Source organism: Hakea prostrata, chromosome 1, assembly GCF_041222555.1.
Source record: "Hakea prostrata isolate BN-2017 chromosome 1, UWA_Hpros_2, whole genome shotgun sequence".
In the NCBI taxonomy this organism is placed as follows: Eukaryota; Viridiplantae; Streptophyta; class Magnoliopsida; order Proteales; family Proteaceae; genus Hakea; species Hakea prostrata.
This window is the reverse complement of record NC_142600.1, coordinates 13725579-13740664: the sequence shown is the minus strand read 5'-3', so window position 1 is coordinate 13740664 and position 15086 is coordinate 13725579. Positions and strand designations below refer to the sequence as shown.

At 38.9% G+C, this 15086-nt stretch overlaps 2 protein-coding genes across 8 annotated transcripts; one reads left to right on the top strand and one right to left on the bottom strand.

Annotated features, from left to right (window-relative positions):
• Positions 1-2073: 2073 nt before the first annotated feature.
• LOC149027659 (protein HIRA-like) lies at positions 2074-14950 on the top strand. 7 transcript variants are annotated; one of them, XM_089164520.1, is made up of 13 exons: positions 2074-2331; positions 2464-2571; positions 2660-2784; positions 4445-4843; positions 5658-5933; positions 6026-6277; positions 6357-6754; positions 6941-7988; positions 9448-9658; positions 9852-10092; positions 10187-10309; positions 14203-14320; positions 14420-14950. In XM_089164520.1, exons 4-13 carry the CDS (start codon positions 4736-4738, stop codon positions 14639-14641), a joined length of 2997 nt encoding a protein of 998 aa, XP_089020646.1. In that variant the 5' UTR covers positions 2074-2331; positions 2464-2571; positions 2660-2784; positions 4445-4735; the 3' UTR covers positions 14642-14950. The 7 variants fall into 7 exon arrangements, with proteins under 7 accessions (XP_089020646.1, XP_089020634.1, XP_089020637.1 ...); XM_089164508.1 differs by lacking the exon at positions 2464-2571; XM_089164511.1 differs by lacking the exon at positions 2464-2571 and having other exon boundaries at positions 2643-2784.
• LOC149027660 (uncharacterized) lies at positions 2431-2763 on the bottom strand. Its single transcript, XM_089142033.1, has one exon. The coding sequence runs from the start codon at positions 2761-2763 to the stop codon at positions 2431-2433; it is 333 nt and encodes a 110-aa protein (XP_088998159.1).
• Positions 14951-15086: the final 136 nt, after the last annotated feature.

The window sequence follows — 15086 nt, the reverse complement described above, 5'->3', positions numbered from 1 at the left end:
GTGTAAAGCAGAGATGCCAGCCACCCAGCCAGCCTCCCAATCAAACTGCCTCCAGTGGCATCCCACATTCAAAACCCAAAAAGATAACTTCTCACATCTGTCATCTACTTCTGAAAATTTATGAAATTTTGGATTAATATATTATTCTCTCTTTATTCTCGATCCTTTTCATCGTGTTGCTGTGTTGCTTTAGCTTTTGATTCATACTTTAGAATAACATAGAATTGAAGATGAACCGACTAGGTTTAATTAGTGTTGTACTTATTTAAAGAGTAAAATAATAACTTAGATACAATTTTGCATCTAAAGCTTAGAGTAGAATAATATTAGTGGGGGAGAACAACAATTTATATGATGGGATTGGAGAAGAAGAAGACCACAAAAAACAAGAGGTAGGCGATTAGGGATAACATTCTTCATTATTTGCAACCGTCTTAGTCTCTAACATTTATAGTCTAGGATTAGTGATCATCCTAATTCAAATACCTTTATATTTACCCCAGCAACAACTGACCATACTCCAATTTTTCTTTGCAATTACCTCCTCTCATAGACTGCCCCTACTTTTCTAAGCAACATTGTAACATAATTACATAGTGTCAATAAGGGTGTCAATTGATACGATTTTGATAATTTGGTACGATTTCAGTAAGGTACCAACTTTGGATACCGAAAATCATAACCGTACTCATACCGAATTTACACCGTATGGTACGATTTCAATATTTGTAAAAACGGTTTGATACGGTTTTGGCATTAAATTGATTCGAGAAAACGATTTAAACACACTATTTAGTGCGGCACAATTTTTGTACGAACGAACCATGTCACTTTTGTTATTACTTCATTAAGATTCTAATGAAATTACGATCAAACAATCGATAAAATTTTATATTAATGGAGACAAAGCAAGTAAATATTATTAATAAAAAGTTATAATCATAAATCTCTCCAAGCTCTACAGAAGCAAGAAAATAAAAACAATCACGTAGGCAGATTCTTCTTTTATCATGCTTACGATCAATATGAAGCAGTAAGGAACGAAGCATTAGACCAAAAAAAGAAAGCAACGAAGCAAACTAGCCCATGACACCTGACATCAGAAGTACAAGGCTCTAGTAACCATGGCTTCTACTCGATCTGTCTTTTAAAGCCTAATTAAATTTTAACATGCCCATAGCCCAGTTATAAATCTAAGGCCATTTAAGTTTGATATGATTATGTAAAATAAATAACCAAGACATTGCCTTTTATTGAAGTACCATAAAGCCCTACTATCCCAAGAAAATTTGATTTCTAGTGGATGTATGAATTTGGATTCTCTACCCTACGAGGTAAAGACGTCTGTACTCGACGTCTATACTCCTCTCATACCTCTCCATCATATATTAGTTAGGACAGTGTGAGTCATATCGATCCCCATTAGTAGAGAATAATGTGCTCTCTGATGATTTTGAACTACAAGTAAAGAGATGGGGCCTACCTATTTGTGTAGATCAAAAGTAAAAAAAATTACAAAAAAATATCAATCGATCATATTTGGGTCCCATCTTTTATTGTGCAATTCAAAAGTACATTGCTTCATCTTAATGAATAACTAATCCAAACTCCTATTAGAAAGGAGTTTAATATGGTCCCTCTTGTAATTCATTTTCATCTGAATTTAAAGTGTATCTCCCTTCCTAATATGTGAAGGAAAAATATAAGACCAACTTCCAAACTCTTGCCATACCTAAGTCATAAGTTCACATCACATCATATCAATTAAGTGATATATAGTTTACCCAAAAAAAATAAATTTGAGTGATATATATATATATATATATTTTGGAATGTAATGATCAATGGAGTAAAATTGATGCATTGCTTAATAAAACAATACTTTTTATTAAAAAATTAAAAAGAAGATAAAGCAAATACTTCAGAAATTTCCAAATCCACGGCCCACGGGTATTACTTTGGGCTTGAGAATATTCGAAACCCATCAAACAATGCTTAATTGGTGCTTCACTAATTTGTATATTTAAAAGGGCAATGCTTATCTAGTTGGTCCAGCAATGTTGGTTCCGACAATCTGTGTGAGATATCAATGAAAATAAATCTTTCTCAGAACAGAGTGATTTCAGGGAGGGGGAGAGAGAGAGAATATTGGCTGTTCAACTAAATACCCCCGTTATTGAGCTTCTGACCAAAAAAAAATAAAAATAAATAAATAGCCTTGTAAGGCCTATATGGTGAATCCGTTCGACTATGGAGGCTCTGGAATTCTTTTTCTTTTGTCAGTAGAAAGAGGCCCCGGATAACCAGAGTTCATACAAGCAGCTTCAAAAGGTAACTGATCTTAATTTTCTTTTGTGCACAATATCAATATATGCTTTCCATTACAAGGAATTTCAAAACAAGAAAAGGGTAAAGAAATGATCTTCTCTCCTACCCAACGTTGGAAGTGATTTTGATTACCAGACCAGGTAAAACATCATCTGGGTCATGAATATGTGGGTTTTTTTCAACGATGAAAGGGTCACCACACTTCTCACTAATTGAATGCAGAGTTTCCCCTTTTCCCACCACGTAAATCTCATCACATACCTTCTTGCTGTTTACGCTCTCACTCTGATATCTCTGAACCGGCATTAATTCAGCTTCATCTGGGTCGCAGCAATCCAACAGGAGTAGCACCAGCAGGAACAAAGCACAATACCAAGAGAACCTTTCTGCAACTGATGCTGCACTCCCAGAACTTGTTGAAGAGATATTCGCCATGATTGTGTTCGAAGCTTTCAAGTAACTCTCCTCTCTGCTCTGGACTTCTTAATGCTGACGGTTTTAAAATTAGTTACTTAATTTATACTTCAAGGAATCCCAAATATGAAGACAAACTCAATTCTCTTTTTCTCATGGTCGTTGTAGTTGTTGAAGATATTGGCAGGTAATTGTCAACCAGAAGATTGGGTTTCTCTTGGCAGACACACAACTGTCCCAATTTTTTTACATCTGGGGTGGATTAGAATTTGTTGAGTCCCATTAACAACAGGTTCTGGTAGGGTGCACCAGAAGCCATAATGGGCTAATCCACTTCATTGATTGGATTAGAATTTGGTCGTCAATAGTACAGATAACCAACACCACCTACACGTAATTTATTTTATCAGTGTTAGTTGTCCAACAAAGCCACAGCCCACATTAATGGTGCTGTGTGGTGGTACTGGTAGGTTTGGCACAGATGAACAGATAAGGGGTTTACTTGTGTGATGGTTTTAATTGGGACTTTGGGTAAGTCAGTGATTTTTTCTTTTTTTCGGGCCCAGAAAAAATTGCCAATGACAGGCAAAAGCTATGTATACTGATGTTTTTTGGGACACATATTTTTATGTATAAGAGACGAAGACATTACATATGCCGTCTACAAGGGTCGAGCCCCAACCTCTTCACTATAAAATATATGATTAACATTACTAATGTAAGATCGAACTAATTTATTATTTTTTGACGTCTTTAATTTTTTGAGATAAATAAGCTTAAATGGAGAGATGAACGCTCCTTGGTTGAGTAAATGAGAAATAAAGAAGATTGTTGAAGGGAAATCTGTTCATCCATCTCGACTAAAATTCTATTTTACAAATAGAGTTTAAGCTAATAGGTCCTTGAATCATTTTAACATATGATAGTATTTTGATCATATTATAAAATTTATTTGAATTTGAAGATTTTTTTATAATTTTTAGACTAAAAAAAAGTATAAATTTATTTGATTTTTTTTCAAGCACATGCTGATGCAAAGTCTCAGCTTTTTAAACTAAAAATAACATAGGCCAAACCTCAGGACGTTTAGATGAAAATTACCGAATCCGGATCATCACTCCCTATCGGAGCACAGAATGTACTGAATTTTGGGGTTTACCACCACAAAATCAGTGGACCCTACAGTTGAAATATATTTAAAAAAAAAAAAAAAACTCCCATCACCCACCTCTAAGCCCCCTGTATTTTGGGTGGAAAAGCTGTCTTTGTGCTCCCCGACGGGTCGCAGATTCGGACTCAAAATTACCCGGCTGAATTATTACTCCATCGATAAATGATTATTACGAATTTGTCCTTAATGAGCGTACATCAGTTTGAAAAACCCTCTTTGGTAAAACTGTAAAAGACCTTATTTCAAAAATTTGACCCAAAAAAAAAAAAAGATTTTATTTCAATTTCACTCATCGTTTTACATTTCCTGCGAACGGAGCGGGAGTCGGAGCTGAAACCGGAAGCGGCTCTTTGAAATAGAGAAATGGACGGTGCAATTTCTGCAGACCTCCACCCCCGGATTCTGAAGTTGATTCTTTGAAAATCATTCAAAGCATAGCATCTCTTTCCTTCTCTCTGTAACACGATAAAATAGCAAAGATTATCTTCTGACACCTTTTTTTGTTCTTATCATCAACCTTCTTCCTTGCAGAATTGCAGTCTTTTGATTCTTGGAAGCAATATCTGTCGTGAGAATTTAATGTTTGATTTTTAGAGAGACGAAGTTTGAGTTCGTTACCTACTAAATTTACATCGTTGAGGGAGGTCGGTTTTGCTCTGTGACCCAACTAGGGTTCTACAGACATGGTCAAGACCGATCCTCTCACCTAGTTTTTTGCCCTTGGTTCATGCACTTGCAAACGCCGTTGCTATTTGCTGAAGGGAAGGGAAGGGAAGTGAAGGAAACGGTTAAGTGTCTGGGACATTAGCAACAGAACCGAAAATGAGATGCGACAAGCCAATCTGGATTAGACACGAAGGAATGCAGATATTTTCCATTGACATTCAACCTGGTGGTCTTAGGTTTGCAACTGGCGGCGGGGATCACAAGGTATAGATTTTCTCGGCTGACTCATCTTTTTCTTCTTTCTTTCTTTCTTTTTTTTTTAAAAAAAGTAATTATTTCTATAGTTCAGTAACTTCCAGTTTAGTTGGCTTGTTTGGTTTGCTACTCGGTCGCTAATTTTTAAATTATGGATTCATGTGGTATCTCATAGTTTACTCTCTTGAATTTATCAGGTGTTGATGCTTAGTTTACTTATACTCCATGTGTGTGCGTGTGGGTTTATAGCTCTAATCTGCTAGACTAATAACCATGAATCTCCCTGCATAACCTTGGATCATCATAATTTGTTAGTTTGGAGTGACGGTAAATCTTAGTTTTTGGTATAATGCTGCTTCGTTATACCATGCTTGTATACCCTGTGAAACTGAAATGGCAGTTGATCTTCTGTACTTCTTTTTATGTTGTACAATTGGGAAACAACTAAATCATGCAACCCCTTTGAACTGCTTATAATTCACATTCAAGTCAGGACACTAGACAAGAAAAGCCAGTGTTACACCATATGCATTTTCAGCGTGGCGATTGCTAGATAACATCTATGTGACCAGACTTCGTTGTCACGGTTGTAGTTTTTGTGGATTTCAAGTTTGCCATACTGCCAGAATTTGTCAAGGAAGCAATTCTTTACAGTTCTTGTGGCTTCTAACTGTCATTAATTCAATTGCCATGTGCTTAAGGCAACTCGTGTTGGACGCACCAGGGTCCTTGTTTACTGTAATTTTGGTGAATATGTTTATGCTTGCTGCTTCATACTAAGCTTTATATTTGTATAAGAGTTAATATTTCTGTCCTGTTCAAGGTGCGGATATGGAACACAAAATGTTTGGACGGGAACTCAGGGAATGACCAATTGTCTCAGAAGCTGCTTGCAACCCTCTGTGATCACTTTGGGTCAGTTAACTGTGTTAGGTGGGCAAAGCATGGCAGGTATGTTGCATCAGGGTCTGACGATCAGGTGATTCTGATTCATGAGAGGATGCCAGGGTCAGGCATCACTGTGTTTGGTAGCGGAGATCCCCCGGATGTCGAGAATTGGAAAGTCATAATGACTTTGAGAGGACACACTGCAGATGTGGTAATGAAGGTTTTTCACTTAGGTGCTTGACCAAATATCTCGTGCTATCTAGAATTTCTAACTGGAGAATACTTCTTATGTGCTTGAAGTAGGTAGATCTCAATTGGTCTCCGGATGACTCAATATTGGCCAGTGGGAGTTTGGATAACACAATTCACATCTGGGACATGAGCAATGGTATCTGCACTGCTGTCTTAAGGGGTCACTCAAGCCTAGTTAAAGGTGTTGCTTGGGATCCCATTGGTTCTTTCATCGCCAGTCAATCAGATGACAAGACTGTCATTATTTGGCGGACAAGTGATTGGAGTCTTGCCCATAAGACAGAAGGGCATTGGGCGAAATCTGTATGTGCACCTTACCAGATGTCTCCCCTTTGTAATTTGTTTCTTTTTTACTTATCTAATTTGAGAAGGATCTTTTCAGCTTGGTTCAACCTTTTTTAGGCGGCTTGGATGGTCACCTTGTGGCCATTTTATCACCACAACTCATGGTTTCCAGAAGCCCAGGCATTCTGCACCTGTGCTAGAAAGGGGGGACTGGTCTGCTACTTTTGATTTCTTAGGGCATAATGCCCCAGTTATAGTTGTAAGATTTAATCACTCAATGTTCCGGAGGAACTTCCCAAATGGTCAGGAAGTGAAAGCTGCAACTGCTGGGTGGTCTAATGGGCCCTCTAAAACTGCAGCAAAAGAATCACTGCCATACAATGTGGTTGCAATTGGGAGTCAGGACCGCACTGTAACTGTATGGACAACTGCGAGTGCCCGCCCTCTATTTGTTGCTAAGCATTTCTTTACCCAGAGTATCGTAGATTTATCCTGGTACACAGGTCTTTAGTACTTAAAGTTGTTTCCACAGATAATTAGCATATTCCTTGAATTTAATGGATTTTAAATTTTTAAAATTTTTTTTTTTTTGGGGGGGGGGGGGGGGGGGGACTGCTCTTTGGACGTCTGCCCTCCCCCAAAGTATAAAGGGAAATTCTTATCTTTCTTTCCATGTAACAGGAGTCCTGACGGTTATTCACTTTTTGCCTGTTCCTTGGATGGGACAGTGGCAACTTTCCGCTTTGAGGTTAAGGAGCTGGGACATCGAATAAGTGATGCTGAATTGGATGAGTTAAAAAGGAACCGTTATGGTGATGCAACAGGACGACAGGCAAACTTAGCTGAGAGCCCCGCTCAGTTATTGCTTGAAGCAGCTTCAGCTAAGCAATCTGCTGATAACAAGGTCACTTCCAATGCACAGCAGAACCAAACATCTGTAAGATCTTCTGGGGATCTTGGGGTCCCAAATGTTAGTCAGACAAATCTAAAATCTTCTGATTCCCAACCTGATCATAGAAGCAAAAACAGAGGAGCTAGTGGTGGTGAGGAGTTGAACAAAGTACCAAGTCCTGCCCTGATTTCTTGTCCCGTGAAGCAAAGGGAGTATAGGCGTCCTGATGGCAGAAAGAGGATTATCCCAGAAGTAGTTGGTGTGCCAGTTCATCAGGAAAATATCTCTGGTGGGACCACAGCTCAAGTACTTGAATCCAATCCTGCAGATCAGCAAAAATGCAATAATGAGGGGTTTCTTGCCACTGTTGGGACCCGGGAAGGTTCTCTTAAAAGACCATTTAGTACGAATTCTGAAGTGAACCATTCTGGTGTGAGGGAGTGCTCTGGTATCACTGCTAGGGCTACCATTAGTGAAAACCTTGTTATTGAAAGGGTTCCAGTCTCTGCAGATGCAGATGGAACAATTACTGTAGAAAAATCTGGAGTTGTAAAGGCTTGTGGTTCACAGGTTGCCTGCAGTACTGCACTTTCAATTAGGGTCTTTGATAAGAAAGAAGGGGAAAATTCCATCCCAATTTGCTTGGAAGCTCAATTTGTAGAGCGAGCTGTTAATGACATTGCTGGAGTTGGAAAGATGTTTACAACTAAGGAAACAGAAGTTGCATGCACAAGAGGGGCTCAAGCACTTTGGTCTGATAGAGTGTCTGGAAAAGCAACTGCCTTAGCTGGAAATTCCAATTTCTGGGCTGTGGGTTGTGAAGATGGCTGTCTACAGGTAGTGTCTCGTTATATCAGAACTTCTTTTTTATTGTAATAATGTAGAGAGCTTTCCCATCAATCCTGATGTCAAGATCCAGTAGAACTCGCTAGCTTCAAGCTATTGTTAAAAATAGACAATCTTATTCCTGCTTGTGTGGTAGATAGGCAAGCAGGTTGGTGGTTAGGATGACTTTTAGGTCACAAGCATCTCTCTAGCACAGTTCACTAAGGTCTTACCTTTCTTGATATTGTGGATACTTTAAGAGACTGGCTTTGTGCAGAGTAGATTCTTAGGACCCTTTGTTAATTGGCATGACTTATGAGGCATGATAACATCAGTAGATATAAAGCTTTACCGCATTGTGAAAGAAGATCGTCTAACAAAAATGAAATCTTGAGATTCATAGTGTCATATTTCTGTTCCTATACCTTACTGCATTAAAAGCTGAAGATCTTGGGTTTTGAACGACCTCATTTTGGTCACTTATCAATAGATTATATTCATAAGAAATACTCAGTACTTCTGTGCCTGCACATTATTGTATTAAAAGAGCGGGGCATCCTGGGTTCTCATCACCTCATGTTGGTATCTATGATGCTTATCAGTAGGTTCAATATAAAGGTTGTTAAGTGACAGCCTTTGCAACTTGAGAACAACTTATTTGAAAAGTTACAAATAATAGTGCAAATACCAATACACAAGTTCTTTAATTCCCCCCCCCCCTAAATTGGCAATATTTCTGGCTGTTAAATGAAAACCTTATACATTTCAGTGTAGAAGTACAAATAGAAATACCTAAAGGCAATAGTGTGTTTAATAATAAATTAATATCTTGATGATCTGAGTTTCTTGTACAGAGTAGAGGGACAAAGTGAACTTTGTGTATTGCTGCTTGAACAGCAAAATAGAATGTCTTGAACTTACTATCAGGTTAAAAGATTGTGGGGACTAAGTTGACTTGGGCTAACTCCTTCACTGATTAAGTTAAATGTAGGTCAAATATCTGTGAAGCCATGATCCATAAGTGATAAGGTTCTTTTCTATGCACATCTGTTTTAGCCATGTCTGCAATTTTCTTTTCTTATCAGGCTTATCAGCCCCATGGGTGATCATGAATTACTCTTTTTACTATCAATAACGCTGATTTTGGCTATTCTTGGCTTTCTAACTTGACATCCTGTGAGGTTGAAGTGGCATTTTTTGCTACGTGAATAGTCATCCCAAACATGTGGACATTCTTGATATTCTGACTCATCTCCATGTAAAAGTTTTCTCCAAAGTGGCATCCCTTGCCTGTTTTGTCACAATAGTGAACCTGCACTAGTTATGCTTAAATACATATGGAGCCTTTTAAATCTAAGTTGAATAATATAATACATGATTAGTTCTTACCAAGTTAGTGAAGGGAGTAATTGATCTTCTCTTTGTATTTTGTTGTTTTTAAACCTTCATCCTATTCCTTGTCTTTGAGTAGATATACACAATGTGTGGAAGGCGAGCCATGCCTGCCATTATGATGGGATCTGCAGCAGTATTTATAGATTGCGATGATTGTTGGAAGTTGTTGCTTGTCACAAGGAGCGGGTCATTATATGTATGGGATCTGTTTGAAAGGACCTGTCTTCTGCATGACTCACTAGCTACTTTGATCACTTCAAGTCAAAGTTCATCGACCAAAGACATAGGTATTGCTTCAAAATGTAACCTGAATGGGATGGGAAGGTCATGGGTGGGCAATTTCCCCCCCCTCCTTCTATGTTGCTGCTTTTGCAATCAGTGATCTGGTCTGTGTGTAGTCTGGACTTGATCATAGTTTGTAGTTTTATGAATCTTTACTCATGATGGTTCTGGTATTGATTATCACCATTTTGTTTTCAGCCACAATTAAAGTTATATCTGCAAGGTTCTCAAAATCTGGTTCACCTCTTGTTGTTCTGGCAACCCGCCATGCTTTCCTTTTCGATATGAGCCTCATGTGTTGGCTAAGGATAGTAGATGATTGTTTCCCTGCATCAAATTTTACAAGTGCATGGAGTTTAGGTTCAATTCAAAGCGGTGAGCTAGCTGCCTTGCAGGTGGATGTTGGGAAATTCTTGGCTAGAAAGCCAAGTTGGAGCAGGTTTTTATTTTCTTTTCTTAATTATTTTCTGATATTTGATTAGCAGATAAGTATCCTGCTTCTCTGGAGTTGACTTAGGGTTGTCTGCTGATAGAGTGACAGATGATGGTGTGCAGACCCGGGCACATCTGGAGGCCCAATTGGCTTCTTCACTGGCATTGAAGTCCCCTAAGGAATATCGTCAGTGCCTTCTCTCCTACGTACGCTTTTTGGCAAGGTTAGGGAGTTTTATTCAGTATCTTGATTTTTTTTCTCTTGCTAGAATTTCTTGCTGTAACTGTTGCATTGTATATCTGTCTCAAATCTTTAGTTAGAAAGTTATTTTTCTTGTTTAATTCATCATCTTGAAGTTTTGGTAAAGAATATGTTGGATTCAGTGGTCGAATTTTTAAAACATTTATGCCATTTCTTGCGGTTGCCATGTCTACCTTTTCATGGAAGGTTGTAGAACAGAATCCCTTGGCACCTCAAGCAGGTGAGTTTCTTGCCCGAATGGATTTGACGAGCAGTATTCTCTTCTTAGGTCATAATGGATAGTTTCTTGCTGTATTTATTATACTAGGTTTTGTAATATATTGGATTCTAGTAGTCTAAATTATTATCGTCCCCGGATGCTACATTTTTTGGAGGTTCTTTGGCAGTTTTTCCTTAGTCTTCGATATATTTGTAGCCTGTGGCTACTGATACACAAGTGATGCTTAATTACATAAAAAACATGGCGCAGTTCAATTTGACCACACAAAGATTTCCCATTGTACTTACCTTTGAATAAACAAAACCCACGTTTATTGTCCCAGTTTATGAGGGGTTAAAAATCTGAAAGTCATTTCATCATATGATACGTACACCATAAATTGCAGTGGGAGTGTGTTGTTGTTGTTGTTGTTGTTCTCATTATTAAATGAAGACTATCATTGCCAAAAACCTCGTAGGAGAAGAAAGGAGAGGAATGTACAAGAAGTATGGGAAAAAAAGGGGGGGCTATAACTGACTAGGTGGCATTAAAAGAGAGCCTAGACCCCAGGTAACAACAATCAGCTTGTTCCTTGGGTATCCAAAATTTGGGGGTGAGGAAGTATTTGAAGACTAGTGGAGACATTAAAGTAGAGGACTTTCTAAATCAAGTCTAGAGATCTAGAGTTGAAGGCTCATCTCCAAATGTTTGGTTCCCACCATAAGTAGGATACTAGAGCACTAAACGCCAACTTGCCGACTAAATGACAAATAGGCATGCCAGGAGAAGGATCTCAAAAGCTATAACCAATCCTTGGAAAACCCAAACGAGCATCTAGGTAAAGCCAAATTGAGGCAATGCCTTTCCTCCATATAGGGTGGGAGAAAGGTCAAGAGAAGAAGAGATGGTTAACAGCTTAGGGGCCATTCCAACATAGGATGGAGTTCCCTTTGTTGTTCGGGTTAATGGGGGGGGGGGGATCTCTGGATGAGGGTTGTTTGAGTTGGAGACAAAGATTGAAGATTTTCTAGACACTATAGACATGGTAGGGAATATAGCCTTTGAACCAAACTAGATAGTGCCAAGCAGGTTGACTAGGTGTACAAGTAAGGTTCCAAACAAAAGAGGAGGAGAAGATGCCGGTAGGGGAGGGGGAGCCAAATGATGCGATCTTAAGGGATGAGTTGCAAGGGGCAAGGTTGGACCAGACTTGAGTGAAGACTCGAAGGGGAATGGGATGGGGGAATCCAAAGGTATCCGAGATGAATTCAAAAAGCAAAGTGAAGCTTGTGATATAGGTCGTGTATACTTTGTGTGGGCCCAAGAGGTTGTAGAAGACACCCAAATGATGCCTAGGAGTATTATCAATGACCTGAGTAGAGATGGCAAAGAGAGCAAGAGGTCCTAGGAGGAGCTTTCTCCAAACTGTCAGAAAGAACACAAAGAGATCACAAACAGAAACAAAAGCAAATTGAAAGGAACACAAAAATTTAGCATGGTTCGCAGACCCATGCAGTGTTTTATGTCCACAGTTGAGGAAGAAGAACTTTCACTATATAGTAAGAAGACTACAATGGACATCTACCAACCAATTTCCAAAACAGCGTTACAAGAAACTCTGACCCAAAACGTAAGACAAAAATCCTCAAATCTCATAAATCGGGTCATTCGGGTCGCCCACCAAAATATGTCAGTTGCAGGTCCATCTTTGAAGTTAGATACAAGAATTCAAGTCACACATAACACAAGCCGGAGATGGTCCTCAACCGGGGGGGGAGAGACCTGGTCCAAAACAAAATTTAATCAGTTGACTGAATTTCAACGGAATGTTGGTATTTTGGTGCAAGGACACCAAGGGGCTGCAATATTAAATTGTATTTTAATTTGTAAATTGCAATTTAGATTTGAATACTTTTGAATATCTGTTCGTGCATTTTAATGGTAGTTTCAAACCCACTGAAGCCATCATTGAAAACATGGTAAACCATTGTATCATGTTTCACTGATAACTCAATATTTCAACCTGTTTTGAGTTGAAACGAAATCTCAAACCTTGGAGTGTGTTAGGACATTCCGATGGAATCGGAGCTGAACAAGTAGGAATAACTTCAATGGACCCAAATGGAATCATGCTTAGTGGAGATCTTCCACTCAACAAGTTGGCATTGTTGTATTCACAAAGCCTACAAAAACCAAGGCCATGTTCAGGTTTGGGGAGGCATACAAAGGACAACTGATGGGGTAAAGGAATCCAGAGGATTCTTGGCCTTTCCAGAGGAAAACACAAAAGAGGGCTTCCATGGCTTTAATTGTGGCTGTAAGGATAGAAAAAATACCATACCGGAAGAAGTAGGAGGACTGATTTGATCAGACATTTTAATATAATATTGGATGCAACTTAGTTTTAGTGTGCCTTATGCTTGCCTCTTTGCTCCTCAATGCTTAATGAAGGTTGATCAATGTAAACGAAAACAGAAAATTTGAATAGTGACAGTTCTAATATGGAAGTTGATCCTAGTAATACAATTACATCAAGAAAAGGGGAGAAAATTGCATCACCCAAGATCTCCTAGTTACTTAACTATTGACAGTGAAGTCAGCCACTTCATTTTCTGATGTTGGCCTGAAAGTTGAAACTGAATGAGCTTGGTGCAGGATCAGTGTCCAAACAAGTTCAACTCAAGTATTTTTGGTAAATATTGGTCTTAGATCTCATCTCTGGCTCAATAAGTTAGGGATAAACTCCAGAGACTAAAGAGTAGTGCATGAGTTGAAAGAGTTATTTACTGATGTTTTTTCAGGGAAACTGAAACAGGTTAGGATTCAGAATCAGATAATGCTAGAGTTCATGGTCCTCAACTGCTATGGTCTAGTTGGTGCTTGAATACGTTTGGAATTTGTAGTGATTGGGAAGATTTAAAGAATGGTCCAGCAGGGTGGTATGGAAGGTTTGGTGCAGGTTTAGGTGCTTTGATTGTGAGTACAAGATGTAAGGATTTTTTTTATTGGAGCCTGGAAAGTTATGTGCAGAATGTGTAGGCTTTCAAGGAATTGGTTATAACAAAGATGATTCCACATGGCCACAGATGGTTTAGATGCTGATGCTGGGTTGTTGCCTTGTTGGTTGGAAGTAATCTTTCTTGCAGGGGTGCCTAGGGTTTCAGGAGATACATGCACAGAGGACAAAAGTTTGATGATGAAAAGTTGAGAACGTCTACAGTAACTGTCTACCCTGCCTCTTCAAGATTATGATAGCAATTATGACAGGAAATATGATTAGTGAAGTACCAATATGGAGGAGGAAAGTTGGATCCAATTTAACTTCTAGCAGTTTAAGATAACAAAGTGCTGCCAGCATAATCTTATCCCTGGCCTTGGCTAGGTCTTCAGTGACATTGATCACTTCTGTAGGTGCATAGTAGAACAAGATTCAATGTAGATGCTTTGGATCAGACCTCCGCAACATTCGGATAATCGTCCTTCTGGTCTGAGATATATATATATATATATATTCTTCAGTTCTAGGGTTATTACTACAATTTATGTATCTATCAGTTTACTTTAGAGAAGTCTGGAACAGATTTCTGGTATCTTAAATAATTATTTCTTCAATTCTATGGTTTCTAATGTAATTTGTCTCTTATAATTCATTGCAGAGAAGCAGATGAGTCTCGCTTACGGGAAGTCTGTGAGAGCTTTCTTGGGCCTCCAACAGGGATGGCAGAGTCCATGCCATCAGATGCCAAGAAGGCAGCATGGGACCCCTGTGTGCTGGTATTGCTATTTATTCTCTGTTATTATGCCTTCCAGCCCCTATCTGTTGTGTGCAGACTCTGGTTTTGAGGCTTAGGTTCCCGATGTTTGTCTCTGCAGGGAATTAAAAAGCACAAACTTCTAAGAGAAGATATACTTCCCGCCATCGCTTCAAACAGAAAAGTGCAACGGCTGCTGAATGAGTTCATAGATCTCCTTTCGGAGTATGAAAGTGCTGAAATCAATGTGGAGCAAACAAACCCAGTACCACCACCTGATTTAGCATTGACAGAACAGTTGGATTTCCCACCTGCAAAGGCGACAGATCAAATTGATTCTTGAGCCAGAACCTCACTCAACCAAAGAAAATGTAGCTCTAAGTTGGTGAGAACTGGGATCTGAACTTGCTCTCGCTGCTGTATTATTTATTGGAGGATTTCCATCTTCCAAATGTTTTTGTTGGTTGAGGTGCCTATATTTGTAGCTTTCGAATCTTGATGCCCTTGTTTTCCAGTGTTTTATTCCTTTCACTTCCTTGGGAGCAGTGGAGCACCACCTACCTTGCACCATAAACGTTGGAAAATGAATTACCTTGTACAATGACTAGTGTAATAAACCATTGTAGGGATTTGTGAATTATGGAAAATGAATTTTGTCGCGATTCTTGGCGAGTTTTACTTTTGCATCCATTTAGAAAGATGGAAATACTGTGAGTGCCGCCCCTTTCATTGTTTGCTGGTGATTGGCAACTCATGGGTTGAATTCATGGATAGGTCCGTGGGGTTGT